At 29.5% G+C, this 24,996-nt stretch overlaps 5 protein-coding genes across 5 annotated transcripts; 3 read left to right on the top strand and 2 right to left on the bottom strand.

Annotated features, from left to right (window-relative positions):
• Positions 1-21: 21 nt before the first annotated feature.
• On the top strand, positions 22-642 carry LOC134833102 (trafficking protein particle complex subunit 1). The gene is made up of 2 exons (XM_063847299.1): positions 22-214; positions 285-642. The coding sequence occupies exons 1-2, from the start codon at positions 116-118 to the stop codon at positions 621-623; spliced, it is 438 nt and encodes a 145-aa protein (XP_063703369.1). The 5' UTR covers positions 22-115; the 3' UTR covers positions 624-642.
• A 4,948-nt stretch (positions 643-5,590) lies between these two features.
• Positions 5,591-6,856, bottom strand: LOC134833779 (nucleoporin Nup43). The gene is made up of 2 exons (XM_063848224.1): positions 6,681-6,856; positions 5,591-6,626 (listed from the first exon to the last, which is right to left on the bottom strand). The coding sequence occupies exons 1-2, from the start codon at positions 6,795-6,797 to the stop codon at positions 5,691-5,693; spliced, it is 1,053 nt and encodes a 350-aa protein (XP_063704294.1). The 5' UTR covers positions 6,798-6,856; the 3' UTR covers positions 5,591-5,690.
• A 1,172-nt stretch (positions 6,857-8,028) lies between these two features.
• Positions 8,029-16,240, top strand: LOC134835919 (trimethylguanosine synthase). The gene is made up of 6 exons (XM_063850941.1): positions 8,029-8,231; positions 8,374-9,713; positions 13,484-14,431; positions 14,494-14,669; positions 15,675-15,797; positions 15,858-16,240. Exons 1-6 carry the CDS (start codon positions 8,125-8,127, stop codon positions 15,969-15,971), a joined length of 2,808 nt encoding a protein of 935 aa, XP_063707011.1. The 5' UTR covers positions 8,029-8,124; the 3' UTR covers positions 15,972-16,240.
• Positions 16,241-16,255: 15 nt separating this feature from the next.
• Positions 16,256-16,886, bottom strand: LOC134835921 (small nuclear ribonucleoprotein F). Its single transcript, XM_063850943.1, has 2 exons — positions 16,742-16,886; positions 16,256-16,670 (listed from the first exon to the last, which is right to left on the bottom strand). The coding sequence occupies exon 2, from the start codon at positions 16,645-16,647 to the stop codon at positions 16,390-16,392; it is 258 nt and encodes an 85-aa protein (XP_063707013.1). The 5' UTR covers positions 16,648-16,670; positions 16,742-16,886; the 3' UTR covers positions 16,256-16,389.
• Positions 16,887-16,903: 17 nt separating this feature from the next.
• LOC134835920 (MICOS complex subunit Mic60) lies at positions 16,904-21,522 on the top strand. Its single transcript, XM_063850942.1, has 7 exons — positions 16,904-17,053; positions 17,184-17,347; positions 17,418-17,605; positions 17,669-17,948; positions 18,902-19,050; positions 19,110-19,814; positions 20,845-21,522. Exons 1-7 carry the CDS (start codon positions 17,009-17,011, stop codon positions 21,468-21,470), a joined length of 2,157 nt encoding a protein of 718 aa, XP_063707012.1. The 5' UTR covers positions 16,904-17,008; the 3' UTR covers positions 21,471-21,522.
• The last annotated feature ends 3,474 nt before the right edge of the window (positions 21,523-24,996 follow it).

Raw genomic sequence — 24,996 nt, 5'->3', positions numbered from 1 at the left:
TTGTTTTATCACTTTCATTCGTCTCGTGTCATTTTATTATCGAAAACGTCAAAAAACGTAAACAAAAAATTAATTTTCGATGAAAAATTGTAAAAATTATTAAATTTCCATCAAAATGACGATCCACAATATGTACATTTTCGATAAATTTGGCACTTTGCTCTATTACGCGGAATGGAATCGCATCAAACAAAGCGGAATAACACGAGAAGAGGTAAAAATTTCATTTCTTTCCTCCAAATTTTTGAAAATTTTTTAATGTTTTTAATTTTTTCTCATTTTAGGAGGCAAAACTCATGTACGGGATGCTGTATTCCCTTAAATCCTTCACATCGAAAATGTCTCCAACGGATTCTAAAGAGGGATTTTTGAATTACAAGACGAACAAATACGCCCTTCATTACTACGAGACAGCGACGGGATTGAAATTCGTACTCAACACTGATACAGCTGCCACGGGAGTGCGAGAGCTTTTGCAGCAACTCTACGGAAAAGTTTTTGTGGAATATGTGAATCGGAATCCTTTGTGGGTGCCGGGTACGCCAATCGAAAGTGAGCTGTTCAAAGTGAAATTGGATGAATTTATCAAGCAAAGTCCGTTGTATAGCAGTAAAAGTATTTAAAAAACAGAAAAAGTGTCTTTTTATTGGCGATTTTCCATCTTAACTTTCAAATATCGAAGAAAATTTTAAAAAAAATTAATCGGCAAAAGAATTTAAACAATTTTAGACTTTTGTTTCGTCAAATATCGACCCAATATGCACAGAAATCAACTTTAGAATGAATATTTATTCAATTTTAGGCTTAAAACTGATCAAAAAATGACTTGCAAAAAAATCAGCGTTTTTACTTCCAAACGCTGATTTTTTTGTTTCGTCAAATATCGACCCAATATGAACAGAAATCATCTTTAGAATGAATATTTATTCAATTTTAGGCTTAAAACTGATCAAAAAATGACTTGCAAAAAAATCAGAGTTTGAACCTCCAAACTCTGATTTTTTTGTTTCGTCAAATATCGACCCAATATGAACAGAAATCATCTTTAGAATGAATATTTATTCAATTTTAGGCTTAAAACTGGTCAAAAAATGACATGTAAAAAAATCAGCGTTTTTCCTTCCAAACGCTGATTTTTTTGTTTTGTCAAATATCGACCCAATATGAACAAAAATCAACTTTAGAATGAATATTTATTCAATTTTAGGCTTAAAACTGGTCAAAAAATGACATGTAAAAAAATCAGCGTTTTTCCTTCCAAACGCTGATTTTTTTGTTTTGTCAAATATCGACCCAATATGAACAAAAATCAACTTTAGAATGAATATTTATTCAATTTTAGGCTTAAAACTGGTCAAAAAATGACATGTAAAAAAATCAGCGTTTTTCCTTCCAAACGCTGATTTTTTTGTTTTGTCAAATATCGACCCAATATGAACAAAAATCAACTTTAGAATGAATATTTATTCAATTTTAGGCTTAAAACTGATCAAAAAATGACTTGCAAAAAAATCAGCGTTTGAACTTCCAAACGCTGATTTTTTTGTTTCGTCAAATATCGACCCAATATGAACAGAAATCATCTTTAGAATGAATATTTATTCAATTTTAGGCTTAAAACTGATCAAAAAATGACTTGCAAAAAAATCAGAGTTTGAACCTCCAAACTCTGATTTTTTTGTTTCGTCAAATATCGACCCAATATGAACAGAAATCATCTTTAGAATGAATATTTATTCAATTTTAGGCTTAAAACTGATCAAAAAATGACATGTAAAAAAATCAGCGTTTTTACTTCCAAACGCTGATTTTTTTGTTTCATCAAATATCGACCCAATATGAACAAAAATCAACTTTAGAATGAATATTTATTCAATTTTAGGCTTAAAACTGGTCAAAAAATGACATGTAAAAAAATCAGCGTTTTTCCTTCCAAACGCTGATTTTTTTGTTTTGTCAAATATCGAAATATGAACAAAAATCAACTTTAGAATGAATATTTATTCAATTTTAGGCTTAAAACTGGTCAAAAAATGACATGTAAAAAAATCAGCGTTTTTCCTTCCAAACGCTGATTTTTTTGTTTTGTCAAATATCGACCCAATATGAACAAAAATCAACTTTAGAATGAATATTTATTCAATTTTAGGCTTAAAACTGGTCAAAAAATGACATGTAAAAAAATCAGCGTTTTTACTTCCAAACGCTGATTTTTTTGTTTCGTCAAATATCGACCCAATATGAACAGAAATCAACTTTAGAATGAATATTTATTCAATTTTAGGCTTAAAACTGGTCAAAAAATGACATGTAAAAAAATCAGCGTTTTTCCTTCCAAACGCTGATTTTTTTGTTTTGTCAAATATCGACCCAATATGAACAAAAATCAACTTTAGAATGAATATTTATTCAATTTTAGGCTTAAAACTGGTCAAAAAATGACATGTAAAAAAATCAGCGTTTTTACTTCCAAACGCTGATTTTTTTGTTTCGTCAAATATCGACCCAATATGAACAGAAATCAACTTTAGAATGAATATTTATTCAATTTTAGGCTTAAAACTGGTCAAAAAATGACTTGTAAAAAAATCAGCGTTTGTACTTCCAAACGCTGATTTTTTTGTTTCGTCAAATATCGACCCAATATGAACAGAAATCAACTTTAGAATGAATATTTATTCAATTTTAGGCTTAAAACTGGTCAAAAAATGACATGTAAAAAAATCAGACGCTACTTCCAAACGCTGATTTTTTTGTTTCGTCAAATATCGACCCAATATGAACAGAAATCAACTTTAGAATGAATATTTATTCAATTTTAGGCTTAAAACTTGTCAAAAAATGACATGTAAAAAAATCAGCGTTTTTACTTCCAAACGCTGATTTTTTTGTTTCGTCAAATATCGACCCAATATGAACAGAAATCAACTTTAGAATGAATATTTATTCAATTTTAGGCTTAAAACTGGTCAAAAAATGACATGTAAAAAAATCAGCGTTTTTACTTCCAAACGCTGATTTTTTTGTTTCGTCAAATATCGACCCAATATGAACAGAAATCATCTTTAGAATGAATATTTATTCAATTTTAGGCTTAAAAGTGATCAAAAAATGACTTGCAAAAAAAATCAGAGTTTGAACCTCCAAACTCTGATTTTTTTGTTTCGTCAAATATCGACCCAATATGAACAGAAATCATCTTTAGAATGAATATTTATTCAATTTTAGGCTTAAGTGATCAAAAAATGACTGCAAAAAAATCAGCGTTTTTCCTTCCAAACGCTGATTTTTTTGTTTCGTCAAATATCGAATATGAACAGAAATCAACTTTAGAATGAATATTTATTCAATTTTAGGCTTAAAACTGATCATAAAATGTTTTTACAAAAAAATATCGACCCAACATGAACAGAAATCATCTTTAGAATGAATATTTATTCAAATTTAGGCTTAAAAACGATAAAAAATGACTTGCAAAAAAATCAGAGTTTGTTTTGAACAGAAATCAACTTCAGAATGAATATTTATTCAATTTTAGGCTTAAAACTGGTCAAAAAATGACTTGTGAAAAAATCAGCGTTTTTACTACCAAACGCTGATTTTTTTGTTTCTTCAAATATCGACCCAATATGAACAGAAATCATCTTTAGAATGAATATTTATTCAATTTTAGGCTTAAAATTGGTTAAAAAATGACTTGCAAAAAAATCAGACTTGCAAAAAAATCAAATTTAGGCTTAAAAACGATCAAAAAATGACTTGCAAAAAAATCAGAGTTTGAACCTCCAAACTCTGATTTTTTTGTTTCGTCAAATATCGACCCAATATGAACAGAAATCATCTTTAGAATGAATATTTATTCAATTTTTAGCTTAAAACTGATCAAAAAATGACTTGCAAAAAAAATCAGAGTTTGAACCTCCAAACTCTGATTTTTTTGTTTCGTCAAATATCGACCCAATATGAACAAAAATCAACTTTAGAATGAATATTTATTCAATTTTAGGCTTAAAAATGACTTGCAAAAAAATCAGAGTTTTTACCTCCAAACTCTGATTTTTTTGTTTCGTCAAATATCGACCCAATATGAACAGAAATCAACTTTAGAATGAATATTTATTCAATTTTAGGCTTAAAACTGTTCAAAAAATGACATGTAAAAAAATCAGCGTTTTTACTTCCAAACGCTGATTTTTTTGTTTCGTCAAATATCGACCCAATATGAACAGAAATCATCTTTAGAATGAATATTTATTCAATTTTAGGCTTAAAACTGATCAAAAAATGACTTGCAAAAAAAATCAGCGTTTTTAACTTCCAAACGATTTTTTTGTTTCGTCAAATATCGACCCAATATGAACAGAAATCAACTTTAGAATGAATATTTATTCAATTTTAGGCTTAAAACTGATCAAAAATTGACTTGCAAAAAAATCAGAGTTTGAACCTCCAAACTCTGATTTTTTTGTTTCGTCAAATATCGACCCAATATGAACAGAAATCAACTTTAGAATGAATATTTATTCAATTTTAGGCTTAAAACTGATCAAAAAATGACTTGCAAAAAAAATCAGCGTTTTTACTTCCAAACGCTGATTTTTTTGTTTCGTCAAATATCGACCCAATATGAACAGAAATCATCTTTAGAATGAATATTTATTCAATTTTAGGCTTAAAACTGATCAAAAAATGACTTGCAAAAAAAATCAGCGTTTTTACTTCCAAACGCTGATTTTTTTTGTTTCGTCAAATATCGACCCAATATGAACAGAAATCATCTTTAGAATGAATATTTATTCAATTTCCGGCTTGAAACTGTTCAAAAAATGACTTGCAAAAAAAATCAGCGTTTTTACTTCCAAACGCTGATTTTTTTGTTTCGTCAAATATCGACCCAATATGAACAGAAATCATCTTTAGAATGAATATTTATTCAATTTTAGGCTTAAAACTGGTCAAAAAATGACGTGTAAAAAAATCAGCGTTTTTACTTCCAAACGCTGATTTTTTTGTTTCGTCAAATATCGACCCAATATGAACAGAAATCATCTTTAGAATGAATATTTATTCAATTTTAGGCTTAAAACTGATCAAAAAATGACTTGCAAAAAAATCAGCGTTTTTACTTCCAAACGCTGATTTTTTTGTTTCGTCAAATATCGACCCAATATGAACAGAAATCATCTTTAGAATGAATATTTATTCAATTTTAGGCTTAAAACTGATCAAAAAATGACTTTGCAAAAAAATCAGCGTTTTTACTTCCAAACGCTGATTTTTTTGTTTCGTCAAATATCGACCCAATATGAACAAAAATCATCTTTAGAATGAATATTTATTCAATTTTAGGCTTAAAACTGATCAAAAAATGACTTGCAAAAAAATCAGCGTTTTTACTTCCAAACTCTGATTTTTTTGTTTCGTCAAATATCGACCCAATATGAACAGAAATCATCTTTAGAATGAATATTTATTCAATTTTAGGCTTAAAACTGATCAAAAAATGACTTGCAAAAAAATCAGAGTTTGAACCTCCAAACTCTGATTTTTTTGTTTCGTCAAATATCGACCCAATATGAACAGAAATGAACTTTAGAATGGATATTTATTCAATTTTAGGCTTAAAAAGATCAAAAAATAATTTGCAACAAAAATTTTTTAAAAAAATATTTTCTTTTATTTCTGAATTTTCAATAAACTTGATCAATCAAATAAACAGCTTCCATGTCTCCCGACGCAATAACTTTATTCCGGAACGTGTCAAAGGAATTAATTGCCATTCTGCATCGACTTTCAAGCAACGCCGTCACATTGATGTCACTTTTCGCCCTTTCTCCATTCAGCCACGGAGCCTCTGTCGAAGCTTCATTCATTCCAAGTACGGGCTGCATATTTTGTGTCCACATCCAAAGCTCGCCATTTTCCGCTGCCGTAAATAATTTACTCGGATCCGTTCGATGAAAGCCAATTTCGTTGATTGGTGTGCTGTGAGCGGACAAATATGACGCCGGCGTGTCTGGTTTGCGCAAGTCAAAAATCGTGAGGGAGCCTTCTTCTGTTCCCGCGAGCAGCTGAAATTGCTGCGTCGGATGAAAAGTGAGACACATGACACGATTGCAACGTTTTTCGTCTTCGCACGAGACTTGGAGCGTATGTTGTGGCTTGTCTGTCGCTTGTAAAGTATCAAAAATCTTGAGAACACCGAGACTGTTGCCCGTGATGAGTTCTTTGCGGTTCACGAAACAAACTGTCGAGATCCCGCAACTGTCGGCATTTTTGTTGCTACGAATTACGCGTTGTTGGTTCGTCGCAAGCAAATGCCAGACACCATCCTCTCCAACTGTGACGACGTCTTCGTCGAATGCCGAGAGCCCGGTGCAATTAAAACGATGAAGATTTTCGTGTTTGATGTTTTCCTTCAAATTATTCTCATCTTTGTCACGATTGATGTACACAAGGGCGAAATTTCCATCGGAAGTTGTCACACCAAAGTTGTTAAAATCCAAAAATTCTAACCCAGTGACATCGGCGTTCAATGGAAGAGTAGCTTTCGACTTTGGAACGTAATCTTGCTCCTCATCAACCATGTCATTACGATCCATACGCCAGAATTTGATGCTATTTTTCTATAAACAAATCAAATTTAAAAAAATTTCTTGATGAAAAAAATTAAAATTTACCGGCAAATCATAACTTCCTGTAACAAAACTGGATACTTCTGAATATTCCTCGGGACAAAATCGAATTTTTGCTACTTTTTCCGAGATAAAGTTCGTATTTACACTGCTTTCGAGCATTTTTAAGGGCTGATTTTAACGAGATCCAGAACAAAACGCGGGCTAAGTACAACTTTTCCTTAAATGCAACCTCAAGTTGGTATTTTATCATTTTCATTCGTCTCAAATCAGGGTTTGAAAAATTATTTAAAGGATTTCAATGTTACCCGTAAACTTTGTTTCACACATAATTTATTTGTCATAAACATTTTTATTTATACGTTTTTGAACTTTCTTATTTCGTTCTAATTTCTATTTTTGTCACGATGCCAAAAAATTTAATAACTAAAAATTGCTAACAAGAGTTTAATGCTTTTTCAGCAATTTCGCTAAAGTTTCGGTCGAAACATCTCCAAATCATCAACCTGCTGTAGTCGATATGAACCCGTCTTCTGTAATGGGGAAGCAGACACGAATCCTCCGTCGTCACCGCTTAACAGTCAGTCAATGGACTCGTCACCGATTTTGGCAGAATCAGACAATAGCGACTCTGATGAGGAAATGCCGAGCGATTCAGACGACAATCCTGAGTCGGATTCGCCAAGCAGCCAAGCTACTTTGGAGCCAATGGAAACATCGTCGTTGTTTGATATAGAAGCGATCTTCCCGATTAAATGCGATGCCGAGTTCGATACTCTGGAAGCGAATTTGGCGAACGAGTCGTTCTTCCATTAGGCATTGAACGGACTATTTCTCGAGTCATTTTCGAGATGGTATTTGAGGAAAAGTTCAGAAAACAGGTTTATTGGTGTGACGGCAAAATCAGCCTGAGAGACTCAAACCTCTTCAGGCTGATTGCTGATTGATGCCAGTCTCAAGCATGGAAAAAAGATGAGGGGCAGTAGAACTGTTTGTAAAGACAAACCAAGTCAAGAATTATCAAAAAAGATAAGTCAAAAAGACAACAAAAAAATTTCATTTCAGATGAAAATTAAAAATTTTGAACTAAAATGAACTTTTTTTTAAACTTTTTATTTTTGGAAAATTTTTTAAGAAAAGAACATATTTATTAAATTTTGAGTATAAATTAAAAATTTTTTTAAAAATCATCTTTTTAATTTTGTTCGTTAAAGATGCAAAAAACAATTTAGAAAATTAAATTTAATGGCTTCTAAACAATTTAAATTTATTTTTTTTTATTCTAAAACTTTCAGAAAAATATCTAATTAGAAGTAAAGAAGTAAAAGTAAAAAATATTTTCTTTCCAACCCTGTTTCAAAACCATTTTCGTCGAGAAACAACCCACATTCGTCACTTTCGTACTGAATCGAGCGATGTGTGAGTAACGAGACGCGAGAAAAAACCTGCAATTTAGTGCTCCAGTCACACTTTCCAGTCTCTTTTCACCATGAATCCCGACGCCAATTGGGAACCCTTAGCGGAAGTGCTGCTCACCTATCCGCACGACAACTCGCAAGGACGCATTTTCTGCCTTTGCAGTCGTGTTTTCATCAAGTAAGAATTTTTTTTTCGTGAACAATGGCGTGCTCTACGTGCCATTTCATCGATACTCGTCGTACAGCTGATCAGCTGTGTATCGCAATCAATACTAAACTTGCCTTACCCAAAGAAAAAAAAATTATTTTTTTTTTTGCAGAAATTATTACGACATTTACGCATCGACGTTGGATCGCGAAGTGCCAGACCGCGAAAATCCCGAAGAAATTAGCGAGGAAGGCGACGACCAATTCGTGATCGAACCAAGGAATCCCAAAACGGCGGAACGTGTCTCGGAAAAGTGGAAAAACGTCACGAACAAGTTGAATGACGAGGACGCCAACTCGTGTTATTACAGTGCGAGCGCGTCGCACACGGATAATTATTGCAGCACGGATGAGCATGAGTTGCATGCGATTCCGACACAAACGACGCTTCATTCGAGCGACAGCGGCGCCGACATTTCCGAGCAAAATTACACGGAGCAACGCGAAATGTTCCGCGAAGCGATGCAACATTCGTCGCGAGTCGTCGAGGAAGTCGCCGCCGAGCGAAATGAACGAAAAACCAGTCTTCCCGACGTTTTTGGGGTCGATTTGGAGCAAGAACATGCTTGGGAAGCGTTTTGGGCGAAGAATGGCGAAAGCCTCATTTGGTCTTCGTGGATTGAAAAGTACAGCGATTACATAAATCCGGATTATATGAAGCCCGATGCGTCTCAAAATGACGAAGAAGCGACTGTTGCGTGCGACAACGAAGTCGAGGCAGCTTGTGCGGCGCCCGAATCCACGGGAATTGTCATTTCGGTGTCAAGTCCGTCGGTAGCAGCTACTTTAGAAGGCTGGAATCCACTTTCGCCTGTCGATGGGAACGACGATCCGTGGCTCAGTCATCGCATAAATGACACCGATACCCTCCTAAGTCCCCGCTGTGACTCCGTAACATCCAGTATTCCGCTCACGATTGGCACAACGGGCACCGATTCCATGACAAATGTCACGCGCATGACAATCGACGAGACGTACGACGATTTTTGCAGCAGCAAAGTCACGTCGGAGAGCAGCAACGACGCCAGCATCAGTTCGAACGACAGCAATTCGCATCAATACCCACCGAGAAATGTGTCGGCGTGTCGCAGCGAAAGTGCCGTCGGATTGCTGGATGACGATCAAGCGATGGATGTCGACCAGTATTGGCAAGTGCTGTGGCAGCAACATTTTCAGGAGCAATATGCCTTGCATTACAAGAAATACATGGAGGCGCAGCTGATTTTCATGAAAAATGACAAACAATTGAGCAGCAGTCTCAAGAGTGAGGCGAATTTTGGGCCTCAGACACGTTTAAGACACAAACATCAGCACGGGCAGCACGGGCATTTGGGACAAACGAAAAATCGGATGATACGGAAACGCAAAAATAGCGGCAGGAAGATGCAAAATGAAAATTTGTCGAATTTAGTGGCGGAAATGTGCATCGAAGCGGAGGAGGAAAAGACCCAAGGTAAGATTTTTTTTTTTAAATTTAGGAGATTTTTCGATTTTAATGAAATTCTTAGCTTCTTTTAATATTTTATAAAATTTTTGAAAATTTTTTGATTTTTTGTGTAAAATTTGCTTATTGAAATAATTTTTTCAAAATTATTTTGTCCTAAGACGAAATTAAATTCTCGAAAAAGATTGATAATTTTAAAAAAATAAATATTTTTGAATTTTTTGTTTCAATTTTTTAACGTTTTTAGACGTTAAATATTGATTCTTAACATTTTTTTTTTTTTAATTATTTTAAAATTTGAACTTAAAAAAAAGAAAAATTAAGAAATACTCCCAAAATAATTTTTTTTGAAAAAAATTAAAATTTTGGTCACGTTTTAATTTTTTTAACATTTTAATAGAAAATGTCGTAATTAATTTCTTTAGTTTTTTGTAAATTTTATTTTTTCAAACAGTAATTTTTCAACATTTTTTAATATAAAAATTCCAAAATATGTCAAAAATATTTGTATTTTATATTTAATTTTTATTTTTCCCCCTGAATTTTTTCGACAAATCCGAGGGGGGGAGACAAAAAATGGATATATTAAATTTATTCGCCTTATTGAAATAATTTTTTCAAAATTATAAATAATGTAAGGTTACGAAATTAAATTTAAAAGAGGATTGATAGTTTTTAAAATTTTTGTCAATTTTGTTGATTCAATGATTTTTTTTCTCAAAATATTATTGACGAAGTATTTTAGTTTTTTTAAATATTATAATTTAAAAAAAAATGAAAAATATAGAAATACTGTAATATAATTTTTTTTTTAAATTATTAAAATTTTATAATTTTTTTTATTTTAAATATTTGAAAAAAAAGTAAAAATTTCTTCGAACCAAAATTAATATTTTTCAACATTTTTTAATTTTGCTCCAAATTAAAAATTTGTCAATTTATCATTTTTAATTTTTCTAACTTAAAACTGCCAAAAAATTTTTTTTTTAAAGTTTATTTAATTATTTTGTTTTAAAAACTAAATCAAGAGCAAAAAAAAAAATTTTTGTCAAATTTTGCTGTGTCAAAAATTTGTCAAAGCAATTTTTTCAAATTTTGCTCCAAATTAAAAATTTGTCAGAAAATTTATCATTTTTAATCATTTTTTAAATCAAAAATGATAAAAAATTGAAAATTAAAAAAAATTTTTCCTTTGACATAGTTTTGTTTTAAAAACTAAATCAAGAGCAAAAAAACTGTGTCAAAAACTGTGTCAAAGCAATTTTTGTCAAATTTTGCTCCAAATGGATAAAAATTTGTCAGAGGGCTCTAATTTATCATTTTTAATCATTTTATAACTTTGCCAAAAAATTGAAACTGAAAAAAAATTTTTCCTTTGACATAGTTTTGTTTTAAAAACTAAATCAAGAGCAAAAAAACTGTGTCAAAAACTGTGTCAAAGCAATTTTTGTCAAATTTTGCTCCAAATGGATAAAAATTTGTCAGAGGGCTCTAATTTATCATTTTTAATCATTTTATAACTCAAAACTGCCAAAAAATTGAAACTGAAAAAAAAATTTTTCCTTTGACATAGTTTTGTTTTAAAAACTAAATCAAGAGCAAAAAAACTGTGTCAAAAACTGTGTCAAAGCAATTTTTGTCAAATTTTGCTCCAAATGGATAAAAATTTGTCAGAGGGCTCTAATTTATCATTTTTAATCATTTTATAACTCAAAACTGCCAAAAAATTGAAACTGAAAAAAAATTTTTCCTTTGACATAGTTTTGTTTTAAAAACTAAATCAAGAGCAAAAAAACTGTGTCAAAGCAATTTTTGTCAAATTTTGCTCCAAATGGATAAAAATTTGTCAGAGGGCTCTAATTTATCATTTTTAATCATTTTTTAACTCAAAACTGCAAAACTGTGTCAGAATTTTTGTCAAATTTTGCTCCAAATCAAAAAATTGAAACTGAAAAAAAATTTTTCCTTTGACATAGTTTTGTTTTAAAAACTAAATCAAGAGCAAAAAAACTGTGTCAAAAACTGTGTCAAAGCAATTTTTGTCAAATTTTGCTCCAAATGGATAAAAATTTGTCAGAGGGCTCTAATTTATCATTTTTAATCATTTTCTAACTTAAAACTGCCAAAAAATTGAAACTGAAAAAAAATTTTTCCTTTGACATAGTTTTGTTTTAAAAACTAAATCAAGAGCAAAAAAACTGTGTCAAAAACTGTGTCAAAGCAATTTTTGTCAAATTTTGCTCCAAATGGATAAAAATTTGTCAGAGGGCTCTAATTTATCATTTTTAATCATTTTCTAACTTAAAACTGCCAAAAAATTGAAACTGAAAAAAAATTTTTCCTTTGACATAGTTTTGTTTTAAAAACTAAATCAAGAGCAAAAAAACTGTGTCAAAAACTGTGTCAAAGCAATTTTTGTCAAATTTTGCTCCAAATGGATAAAAATTTGTCAGAGGGCTCTAATTTATCATTTTTAATCATTTTCTAACTTAAAACTGCCAAAAAATTGAAACTGAAAAAAAATTTTTCCTTTGACATAGTTTTGTTTTAAAAACTAAATCAAGAGCAAAAAAACTGTGTCAAAAACTGTGTCAAAGCAATTTTTGTCAAATCTTGCTCCAAATGGATAAAAATTTGTCAGAGGGCTCTAATTTATCATTTTTAATCATTTTATAACTCAAAACTGCCAAAAAATTGAAACTGAAAAAAAATTTTTCCTTTGACATAGTTTTGTTTTAAAACTAAATCAAGAGCAAAAAAACTGTGTCAAAAACTGTGTCAAAGCAATTTATGAAAAATCTTGCTCCAAATGGATAAAAATTTGTCAGAGGGCTCTAATTTATCATTTTTAATCATTTTATAACTCAAAACTGCCAAAAAATTGAAACTGAAAAAAAATTTTTCCTTTGACATAGTTTTGTTTTAAAAACTAAATCAAGAGCAAAAAAACTGTGTCAAAAACTGTGTCAAAGCAATTTTTGTCAAATTTTGCTCCAAATGGATAAAAATTTGTCAGAGGGCTCTAATTTATCATTTTTAATCATTTTCTAACTTAAAACTGCCAAAAAATTGAAACTGAAAAAAAATTTTTCCTTTGACATAGTTTTGTTTTAAAAACTAAATCAAGAGCAAAAAAACTGTGTCAAAAACTGTGTCAAAGCAATTTTTGTCAAATTTTGCTCCAAATGGATAAAAATTTGTCAGAGGGCTCTAATTTATCATTTTTAATCATTTTCTAACTCAAAACTGCCAAAAAATTGAAACTGAAAAAAAATTTTTCCTTTGACATAGTTTTGTTTTAAAAACTAAATCAAGAGCAAAAAAACTATGTCAAAAACTGTGTCAAAGCAATTTTTGTCAAATTTTGCTCCAAATGGATAAAAATTTGTCAGAGGGCTCTAATTTATCATTTTTAATCATTTTCTAACTTAAAACTGCCAAAAAATTGAAACTGAAAAAAAAATTTTTTCTTTGACACAGTTTTGATTTGAAAACTAAATCAAGAGCAAAACTGTGTCAAAAACTGTGTCAAAAACTGTGTCAAAGCAATTTTTGTCAAATTTTGCTCCAAATGGATAAAAATTTGTCAGAGGGCTCTAATTTATCATTTTTAATCATTTTCTAACTTAAAACTGCCAAAAAATTGAAACTGAAAAAAAAATTTTCCTTTGACATTGTTTTGTTTTGAATAATTTTTAATTTTATCATTTTTAATCATTTTGCAACTCAAAACTAAAAAAAAAAAAACTTTTCAATTTTCTCTAAAAAAATTATTTTAGGCAAAGAAACCGACGGAATTGACACGAAAAACGATGGAAACGGCGAAGGAGAAGCCTTTGAATGCCCGGATCTTGCAGCTTTTGGTCTTCCCACGGCTTTCGGAAAGCAATCTACAAAGAAAAATGACGGCAACGGCGACGATGGAGACGATCGGGATCCAAATAATCGTCCCACAGCCTCTGTTAAACGCGCGCACGAGAACGACGACGAGATTTCGCAGCAAGAACGCCTAAAATCCGCCTTTGAACTCATGGGATACGCCTTCGACAACGACCCCGCTTCAAAAATTGTCATCAAAGGCGAAGTTACGTACAAGAAAAAGCACATTCGGCTGCACAATCGCATGCTAAAGATGAAACATCAGAAGCCCCGAAGTCATTTTTACTTTGACGACGACGGAAACGAGTTGCCCGCATCCGAAAACAAGACAGAAACTGTCGAAGCAGCAACGTTAATTCATTCCTCGAGCGACGACGACTCGCACAAAGCAATTCCGCCGCAAAGCACGCGCCTTCCAACACTTTTTCAGCAGCAGCAGCAGCAGCAACAGAATCAGGGAAACAGCGAATTGTCGTCTAGTCTCGATGTGCAAGACTTGAATGCGTCTCTCGAAACGGAAGAATGTGCGGATTTGCCGCACGAACAGACCCCGGATGACGCGTCGACCGGAAAACGGGAGAAAAAGAAGAAACGCAAGACGAAATTTGCGACAATTTTACCGCCGGAAATCATCAATGACAAGTCGCTGCTCAAATATTGGTACAAACGGTTCTCGTTGTTCTCGAAATTCGACCAAGGCATCAAGCTGGATAAGGAAAGTTGGTTCTCCGTGACGCCGGAAAAGGTTGCGATTCATACGGCGGAGCGGATCAAGTGCGATATTATTGTTGATGCGTTTTGTGGATGCGGCGGAAATTCCATTCAGTTCGCAATGACATGCAAAAAAGGTAAATTTTTCATTTTTTGTTTGAGATTTTTCAATTTTTCACAAAAAAAAAAATATTTTTAGTAATCGCAATCGACATTGATCCAAAGAAAATTGAAATGGCAAAGCACAATGCGACAGTTTATGGCGTCGCGGACAAAATTGAATTCATTATTGGGGATTTTCTGACATTAGCGAGCTCGTTAAAGGCAGATAATGTCTTCTTAAGTCCTCCGTGGGGTGGTCCTCAGTATATGAAGGTGAGAAATTCATTCGAAAAATATTTTGACAGTTGACAGATGTCAAAATTTTTGATGAAATTTTAATTTTTAAAAATTTTGAGGCAATATTTTAGTCTGGAGTACCAAAAATTGTCTAAAAACTTGCTTAAAATATTTTTTTATTCAAAAAAATTAAAAGTTAAAATTTTGACAGTTCAAAATTTGACAGCTGTCAAATTTTTTTTTATAAAATTAAATTTTTGGTAAGACACAAATTATTTATTTTTTTTAAATAAAAAAATTTTTTGATCAAGAAGTTATTTAATATTAAAAATTATTTTTTTTTTAATTTTAAAAATGTATTTATTTAAATTTAAATTAAATTTTAAAAATTTTTTAAAATTGACAGGTGTCAAAATTTTGAAAAAAAAACTAAAATTTTATCCTATTTTTAAATGTTTTTTATTTTTGACACTTGAAATTTTCTTTAAAAAAAATAAATTTTTATCAAAAATGTATAAACTCTGTCAAAATTTTTGACATTTCAAAATTTGACAGTTGTCAAAATTTCAATAAATATTTAGTTTTCAAGCTAATTTAAGCTCAAATTGAGAAATTTTAAACATGAAACATTTTATTTGTCATTTTTGATATTAAAAATTTGAAAAAAAATGACAAATGTCAAAATTATTAGTGACAGATGTCATATAATTTTTTTAGTTTTCTGTAAAATTTTGTCCAGTTTTATTCTAAAAATTCGATTTTTTGCCTTTAATTGTTGAAAAATGGAAAAATTTACTTAAAAATGACAAATATCACAATGACAGCTGTCAAAATTTTTATAAAAATTCAAATTTAAAGCATTTTTTAAGCTAATTTTGGAAATTTTGATTCATTTTAGTTAAAATTTCCCCTTTTCTTCATAAAATTTTTTCAAATTTTAAAATTCCATCAAAATTCTTTTGACATCTGTCACATTTTCAACTGTCAAAAATCCCTCCAATTTTTAAAAAATTAACAAAAATCTCAAAAAATTAATTTCAGGACGAAATATACGACGTCGAAAAATCACTTATTCCAGTTCCAGGCTCCGAATTGCTTGAAAAAGCTAAAAGCATTTCCAAAAATATTGCAATTTTCCTTCCACGTAACTCGAATACACAACAGGTAACATTTTTTAAAATAATTTTTAACCAAAATTTCATTAATTTTTTTTTTAATTTTTAGTTGGCTTTGTACGCTGGTCCCGGCAACTCTGTGGAAATCGAACAAAACTTCCTCGACCGCAAGCTAATCGCTCTTACTGCCTATTATGGGGACCTAATCAACAATCAATCGTAAAAAAATCAACAAGAAGTATTTCTTGATATTAAAAAAAATTGTAGAAAGATAGAAAATTTGATATCTTAACAAAAAAAAATATCGAGCAATTAATTTTTTTTTAAGTTTAGAATTTTAAGGAATTTTTTTAAAATTTTTCTTAAAGTTTTCGTAATTAAAAACAGGAATTAGACTTATTATCTCGTCTTTCGGTGCTAAATTAAAAAAAAAATCAGCTTTTACTGTCAAAAAATCTCAAATTTTATAAAAAAAAATTAAATTTTTTTCCGAAAATGAAACATTTAGCGTAATTCGGTAACGTGACAGTACCTTTTATTGACGAAATGAATGAAATTTGTATGAAAAATGACGAAAAATAAAGTTGATACAATAATCCGTGACTGAATGATGCTTATTTCTACCGCGTTTTTAGCTAAAATTAGTCCCGCATTTCCCCTTCTTCGTGGTCTTCGACGCCTCGGATGTACAGAACGTTGTTACACCGGATCAAAACTTCGCCCAGATGACCCGTTGCGGCGCCATCGACATATTCTTCTGTGTTTGCCAGCTGCATATTCATGTAACCGTCGACGGAAACGAGAAATCCTTTGTATTCGTGACCCCATTTGAGCTTGATGACCACTGGCTTGCCCGTGAGACCATTGAGGAAGGGCTTCGGATTGATTGGCATCGACATTTCGGCGGCGGTTCGAGGTTAAGCTGCGATAAAAATACAGAAATAATTGAAATTATGAAATTTTTCGACGGGTTTTGATAATTTTTGAACCTACCGTTGTCCTTGAAATTGGCTGGAATGACGGAAAATCCCGGAAAATGCGAAAAAATGCAAGAAATCGTTCGAAAATGCGACAAACGATTTCGATTGTTTTTAATTTCAGAGTCGCTGGATAGTTTTTCGCAACGGAATCAAGTTGGGACGAGCCGAAGACATACGAAACCGGAGGCAGTCAACTCGTAAACTCTTTTCGCGAGTGAATTTTGGCTAAAATTCTTGCAATTAATGCGAGAAGTGCATCAATAATACGTGACTTTCGAGGATGTATCGATACGTAATAGCGAGAAATTGTGGAAAAGTGCCTGCGGTAATGCTTCAGAGTCGAAATCGGCGAATTTCTTATCGCGACAACTCGCGATTCGTGTGACATAACACCTTTTTTGTGTGTTGTCTTGTTGTTATACCTCCTCTGACCCTGACTTTTTGTCTCGTTTCAGCTTTCGGGCGGCAATGCCACGCACGGCAAGCACTTGGCGCAACATGTCACGCGTTCCTACGCCAACGGGCAGCAACTTCCGCCGATGCAGCAAGCGGGCTTCGGGAAATTTTTCGTTATTTTGACTCCTTTTGCGGTCGGCGGAGGAGTTGCAGCGTATGCCAGGTGAGAAATTTTCCTTTTTTTAACCAAAAATAGCAAAAAATTTAAAATTAATAAAAAAAAAAATTTTTAGTTACGACAAAGAATTCCGCAAACTCGTTGAGGAAAATGTTCCGGGCTCGGCAAAAGCTTTGAAAATCCTTTTGCAAGAAGAAAAGCCATTGGAAGATCTCTCCAAGAAGCTCGATGAATACACGTCAGCTGTCACGGGATTCTTTGGAGGCGGCAGTGAAGCTGTTAAGGAAGAAACAAAACCCAAAAGTAATTTTTTTACAATTTTTTCTTCAAATTTTTTTGTTAAAAACAATTTTTTTACCTTTTTAGAAGAACTTTACAAGCCAACAATCACATCCTCGCCAGCATCTCCGGCAAAATCTAGTCCAAAGCAAGATTCGAGTGTTCCTGCGCCGCCATTGGTGAAGCCAACGCCCTCAGCAGCAGCAGCTCCCGCCGCGAAACCCAAACAATCGGAAGCTAAAGCTGAAATTCCGAAAGTTGCGGCGCCAGTTTTGCCTCGTGATGTGAGTGAATTGGAAAAACTCGCGGAATCTGCGGCAAATACGGCGGTTAAGCATTATCAAGCTGCTGTGAAGGTTCTTAAAGGGTGAGAAAATTTAATTTTTTATTAATATTTTTAATTTATTCGAAATTTGTCCTTTGTTTCATTTGATAAATTAAAAAATCAATTAAAAAAAAAATAAATAAATATAAAAATTTATCATGAATTCAAATTTTAAGTTCAAGATTTTATTTTTTTTACATTAAAAATTTTAAATTAAATTAATTAATTATTTTGAATTATTATTTTAAATAATTTTTTTACAATAAAGTTTTTTAAAAATTTAATTTAAAAAAATTTAAATAGGTATAAATATTTTTTTTTAATAAGATAATAAACAATTTTTGTTTTTCAAATTAATTTTTTTAATAAAATTAATTAATTTTTTAAATTAATTTAATTAAATTTAATTTTTTAAAATTAAATTAATTTTATTAATTTGATTTTTTTAATCACAATTTTATTTTTTTATATATTTTTTTAATAATATTTTTTTTAGATTCAAAATTTATTCAAAAAAAAAAAAAAAAAAAAAATAAATAAAAAAATAAAAAAAATCAAAAATAACATTTTAATTATTCTTTAATTTTTATTGTTCTAAAATGAATTTTTAATTTAAAAAAAAATTATTTTTTTTATCAATTTTAATATTTTTAAATTTTTTTAAATTAAACTTCTTAAATAAATTTAAATAATTTTTTTTAATTATTTTTTTAAATATTTATTTCAATATATTTTTTAACAAAAATTATTGTAAAACGTCAAAAAAATCTCAAAATTATTTTTTTTTAATTTCTAAAATTTAAAAATATTTTTCTTAAAAAAATTATGAAAAACTAAAATTTTATTTTATTTCTTTCAAAATAATTTTTTCTAATGAATTTTCTATTTTTTAAATAAAAATAAAAAAAAGAAGTTTTTTAAAAATTTAATTAAAAATAAAATAAAATTTATTTGAAATTAAAATTAAATAAATTTTTTAAATATTTTTTTTACAGTTACAATGACGATGTCAAGCGAATCGTTGAGGAAGCTCACGAAAAAATCGACCACTCATCTTGGATGATTCTCAAGAACAAAACTAACGCTCGCGATACTGCCGTTCGTGCTGCTGAAACTGCAGCTGATGAAGCTAAAAAGGCGATTGGTGAGAAAATTTTAATTTTTTTTTGCAACAAAATCCTTTAAAAAATTAATTTTTTTTAGAAAACATCGAAAAATCTTTGTACAAAAGTGATTCGAAAGTTCCCGCAGAAGCGAAAGAGGTGCTCAAAGAGAAAGTTCGCAATTTCCTCGACAACCTCGAAGTTGCCAAGAAGGAAGTTTACAGTGCCATCGAGCAATCTGACCTGACAGAGAAATATTGGCGCAACATCGAAACCGCTCGCAATCACTTCATCAAAGACGTCGAAGAACTCTTTCCGAACGTGAATTTCGCCCAGAAGAAACTCGATTTGTCCAAAGAGGAAATTGACCTGTTTTTGGTGCTCGCTCACTCGAAAGTTGTCGCTTTGCAGAAGGAATTGCAAAAAATCACGACAGACGGCGATTTGCGTTTGAAACGTGCTTTGGATGCGCTTCGCGGTGCAGATGGCGAACAATCGTCGGAGGCAGTGAAAGCTCAAGTGCAATACGAAATGCAAAAGGTACGACGCGAAATTGAGTTTGAGAATCAAGCGAAAATGTTGCGAATTCGACACGAAGCTGAACGTGAACTTAGGTCGGCATTGAAGCAACAAGCGGAGGCGCATATCGATCACGTAAAGGAGGCTTTGGAGATCAAGGAACAAGAGATGCGTCGCAAATTCCAACGGGAATTGGAGGAAAAGTTGTCCAATGAGAATGCGAATTACAAGCAGCAATTGGCTTCGATGATTGGCAAGATTAAGGGAATGGATGAAGCACTCAAAGGTGAGAATTTGGATGTTTTTGAGGGATTTTTACTGCATTTTGAGAAAATTAACTCATTTTTGTTTGTCTAAAATTTTCAAAATGTGCACTGGGTTGAAAATTTTTAATGTGCATTGGGCGGAAAATTATTAAAATTTGCATTGGGATGAAAACTTTTAATGTCAATTGGGATAAAAAAATTTAGAATGTCAATTGGGATAAAAAAATTTAGAATGTCAATTGGGATAAAAAAAATAAAGAATGTCAATTGGGATAAAAAAAATTTAGAATGTCAATTGGGATAAAAAAAAAATTAGAATGTCAATTGGGATAAAAAAAATTTAGAATGTCAATTGGGATAAAAAAAATTAGAATGTCAATTGGGATAAAAAAAAATAAAGAATGTCAATTGGGATAAAAAAAAAATTAGAATGTCAACTGGGATAAAAAAATTTAGAATGTCAATTGGGATAAAAAAAATTTAGAATGTCAATTGGGATAAAAAAAATTAAGAATGTCAATTGGGATAAAAAATTAAGAATGTCAATTGGGATAAAAAATTAAGAATGTCAATTGGGATAAAAAAAAATTTAGAATGTCAATTGGGATAAAAAAAAATTAAGAATGTCAATTGGGATAAAAAAAATAAAGAATGTCAATTGGGATAAAAAAAATTTAGAATGTCAATTGGGATAAAAAAAAATAAAGAATGTCAATTAGGATAAAAAAAAATAAAATGTAAACTGGGGCGAAATGTGTGATTCTCATTGGATTCAAAACTTTTAGTATGAATCTCAATAGAAAAAAACAAATTTGCATAGGGAAAAAATTTAGAATATTAACTGGGATAAAAATCACGTGGTTTTTTATGTCAAAATGCGACTTAAAAAAATTTTTTTTTAAAATAAAATTTAATTTAAATTGAATTTTTCACGCTTACAAACTTCAATTTCACAGAAGTTGAAGAGGAAATGAAAGGTGACCTTGAAAATTTTTGCTTTAAAATCCTCTCCTAACTTCAAAAAATTAATTTTCTCTCTATAAATTTCAGCTCGTGCCGATTCCGAACGCAGTGCTCATCAAGCGCAAAACTTGTGGGGTGCCTGTCAAGCTCTTTGGTCCTCGGTTCGTGCTGGCCAACCCGGCGTTTCATGGAAGGAAAAGCTTCGCCCTCTTTCAAATGAACTAAAAGCTGTTGCAATTGCCGCCGAAGGTGATGAACTCGTTGCTGTCGTCATCAAAGGTCTGCCCGACGAGGCTGTCAATCGCGGCGTTTATCCCGAAGACGCTTTACGCGAACGCTTCATTCAAGTTCGCAAGATGGCACATCGCCTCGCCATGGTGCCCGAAGAAGGTGCGCGTCTCCCGGTGTATTTACTGTCCTTTTTGCAATCCATGTTCATCATAAATCCGTCGCAAGCGATCACGAAGGACGAGTTGCAGGACAAACCCGTCGACTTTAGTCAATTTGACAACTTTGATATTCTCAATCGGGCCAATTACTGGTTGGAACGCGGCGATTTGACACAAGCACTTAAGTACATGAATCTTCTGAAGGGCGCATCGCGAAAAGTCTCGGAGGAATGGATGAAGGAGGCTCGACTGTTGTTGGAGACGCAACAAGCGGCAAATACCTTGATGGCACACGCTGGCGCTAATTCACTTCGGTACTTGTAAATTTATTATTTTTTTTTTGTTGTGAACCGATGACGGCAAAGTTTTATTTTTTGTTAAAAATATTTTAAAAAATTGAAAGAGAGACAGTTTTTCCAAGCACTCTTTGAAAAAAGTAGTTGACAGAAGCACGCGCTCTTAATAGGAACAAATAACTTACCTCTTATATTACCAATTGCAGATTTCAAAGTAAAAAAAATGTTAAATAAATGAAATTATTGTATTTAGAACTTCGAATTGACGTTTTTTTAATTTAAATTTCATCATTTTTGAGTATTTAGGTAAGAAAATTCTTCAAATTTATTTTTTTTTCAAATTTCTTATTTTTGACGTAAAAAAATTGAAATTTCAGAAAAAAAAATTTTATAAATTTTTTCTATATTAAAAGTTTATGTAGTTTTGTTCAGGTAATGTTTAAAAAAATTAAGACCCAAAAAGCTTTAAATAATAAAAATATTTATTTTTATAATTTTTTGTAATAAATTTAATTGAAATTAATTTTTCTTCAATATTTCTCAATATTTGACGTAAAAAAATATAACAATAAATTAATTAAAATTAATTAAATTAATTAAAAAAAAAAGTGACATACAAGTTAAAGTTATATCTTGTCATTTAATTATTTTTTTTTTTAAAAAAAAAAAAAAAAAAATAGAAATATTGAATTTTATTAAATTAAATTAAAAAAAAATATAAAATTAAATATTTTGCCATTTAATTAATTTTTGATTTTATTATTAATTTAATTTTTTTTATTATATTTTTGTAAGCTGAAAAATTAGAAATATTGAAAAAAAAAATAATTTTACTTATTAAATTTGATTAAAAATTTTTAAAAAATTTAATTTTTTGTTATTTAATTTAATTTTATAAAATTTTTTTAATTGTTTAAAAATGTTTTTCTATTTATCAAAAAATGAATAAATAAAAAAAAAATAAAATAAAAAAAATAAATAAAAAAAAAAATTAAAAATATTAATTTTAATTCAATAGAATTTAAAAAAAATACAAAATTAAATATTTTCTCAATTAATTTAATTTTATCATTTTTATAAAAATATTTTTCTAAGTAAAAAATATAAGAATTAAAGAAAAATTGGAAAAAACTTAAAATTATTTTTAAAAATCTTCAAAATTAAATAAAATTGATTTTATAACAGTAAAAAAATAAATTTCCTCGAAATTTCTTAATATAAAAAAATTAATTAAAATATTAAATAAAACAACAATTTTTTTTTAAATTTTATTTATTTTTATTTAATGTTCTCCTCTTTTTATTATAATTATTATTATACAATGCTTATAATAATGTAGATATTTTTTTCAAAGATTTTACTTTTATTTAATATTTTTTTATCATTTTCCATTTTTTTATTTTTCGATATATCAATAATAATAATTAATTAATTAATAATCATAATAATTTTATAAAACGACAAAAATTATCATTATTTTCTTTTTCTATATATTTTTAATTCATACATTATTATTTTTTCTATTTAAACGTAACTTTTATTAAATGCGACCATTAGCATCAAGCCCTTTTTTTATACAATTCTTGTTTCTTTATTTTTGAGTTTTGAGACAAAAAAGTTTCTATAACAAGACATTTCTAAGTAGTAACATTTTTTTTATTATAATTAATTAATAATGAATAAAAAGGAGGAACAAACAGAAATTTTTATCTAAAAATGAATGTTAGGCTCATTTTGACACATTTTTCATAATTTTTTTTTTATTTGATTAGATGATCATAGATTACTTTTATTTATTTATTTAAATATATCTACTAAGATAGAGATTAGCAACAATTATGATTATCAAAGTGTGTATGTTTTATATGTATGTTTAATTAATATTACTGCACTATATTGAGAAAAAAAATTAAAATAATAAAAAATTGCAAAAATTGATTGTCTTCTTAATGTTTAATTAATTAAAGAATTATTAAAATAATATTTTTTTTATTATTAAAATTAAAAAAAAAATATTATTTTTTATTTATCTTACCATCACCAATGAGATTCAAAAAAATAAAAAAAAAATAAATAAAAATCTTACTGCTTTATGATTGATTGATTTTCGCAACAATGACAACACAGAACCCATTAAAGCACAATTTAATCCTTGTTATACATTTTTTTTCATTATTATTAATATTATTATTGTTTAATGATTTTTTTGAATATTTCATAAAAAGTGGCATAAAATACAGCCTTGCGATATATTTTTTAAATATGTTTTTTTTTTTATATCGATTGATAAAAGTATAGATTATATAGATTATCATAGTTTTTATCATTATAGTATTTAAGATTAGAATCTAGAATAAATTTTTATTATTTTAAATATTATTATATTTTTTTTAAATTTCAGCCGCTGAGACACCAATTATCGCCGCAAAACTTTTTTTTTTCTAGTATTAATACTGTGATTGTCGTTAGCAACCAAATTCTAACTGAAAAAAGTTCTCCTTGCTTGCTTTTTTTAAATATATATTTTGATAGAGAAACCTTATTTTTTTTTAAAGGGAGATTATGTAGAGTAGTTGTAAAATCCACTTTTTATAAAATATAGGCGGGAATGGAGGTGCCTGGTTAATTTTTTGTATGCTATTGTATTATTATGTATGTTATATTAAAAAAAATAATAAAAATTTAACAAAGTGCAGTTTTTTTTGTGGAGAGATTATTTTATTTAAAAACACACATAATAGAGTTGAAAAAGAATTCTGAACCATTTTCTTCATTTTTTGTTTGTTTTTTTTTGTATCTTTAATTTATCCGCACAACCGTAAAGTGGCATAATATATATAATTTTTTTTTGTATGATCATTAACTTTAACTTTATATTTTTTTCGTGTCATGAGAATTTATAGAAGATAAGAGATACGAGATGTGAGAAAAAGTTGGAAAAATTTTTGAAAATTTTTTTTTTGATTTATAACAATTATATATTTTTTTTTATATATAATTAAGAAATATTATTATTTATTTATTTTTTTTAAATAATAATTAAAAATATTTAAATCTTAAAAAAAAACAAAAAAAATTAATTTAATTATTAATAAAAATCGCATGTATAATTGCACCTGAATTCTTCACGTTTTTTTTTTCATATATAAATTTTTTTTATGAGCAATATTTTTTTATATCATTATTTTTTTTTAATAATAAAATGAATTGCACATTTCTTTCTTTATTTATTTATCATGTCTTTTATTTTGACATTTTTTTGATTTTCTCAAATCTCTCAAATCTATATGTTGTATACATATATCTTGTAGTATATATAAATAATCTCTAATAAGAATATAATGTTAATTATAATGAATTATAATAAATTCACATCATCATCGTAATCTCCTATAAATTACTTTTTTTTTGTGTTCAATTCTCTGTTCAGTTCAGGACATTTTTTTTTTTGATAAATAAAAAACTTTTCTCCCATATTTTTTTTTAATTAATTTTTTCTCCGTTTCTCTTCACTTATTAACTTTTATGTATGTTTTAAAGCCATTCTCATATAT

Source organism: Culicoides brevitarsis, chromosome 3 (assembly GCF_036172545.1).
Source record: "Culicoides brevitarsis isolate CSIRO-B50_1 chromosome 3, AGI_CSIRO_Cbre_v1, whole genome shotgun sequence".
NCBI classification, from domain to species: Eukaryota; Metazoa; Arthropoda; class Insecta; order Diptera; family Ceratopogonidae; genus Culicoides; species Culicoides brevitarsis.
Note: the sequence above shows the minus strand (reverse complement) of the source record. Positions and strands in the feature narration are given on the sequence as shown.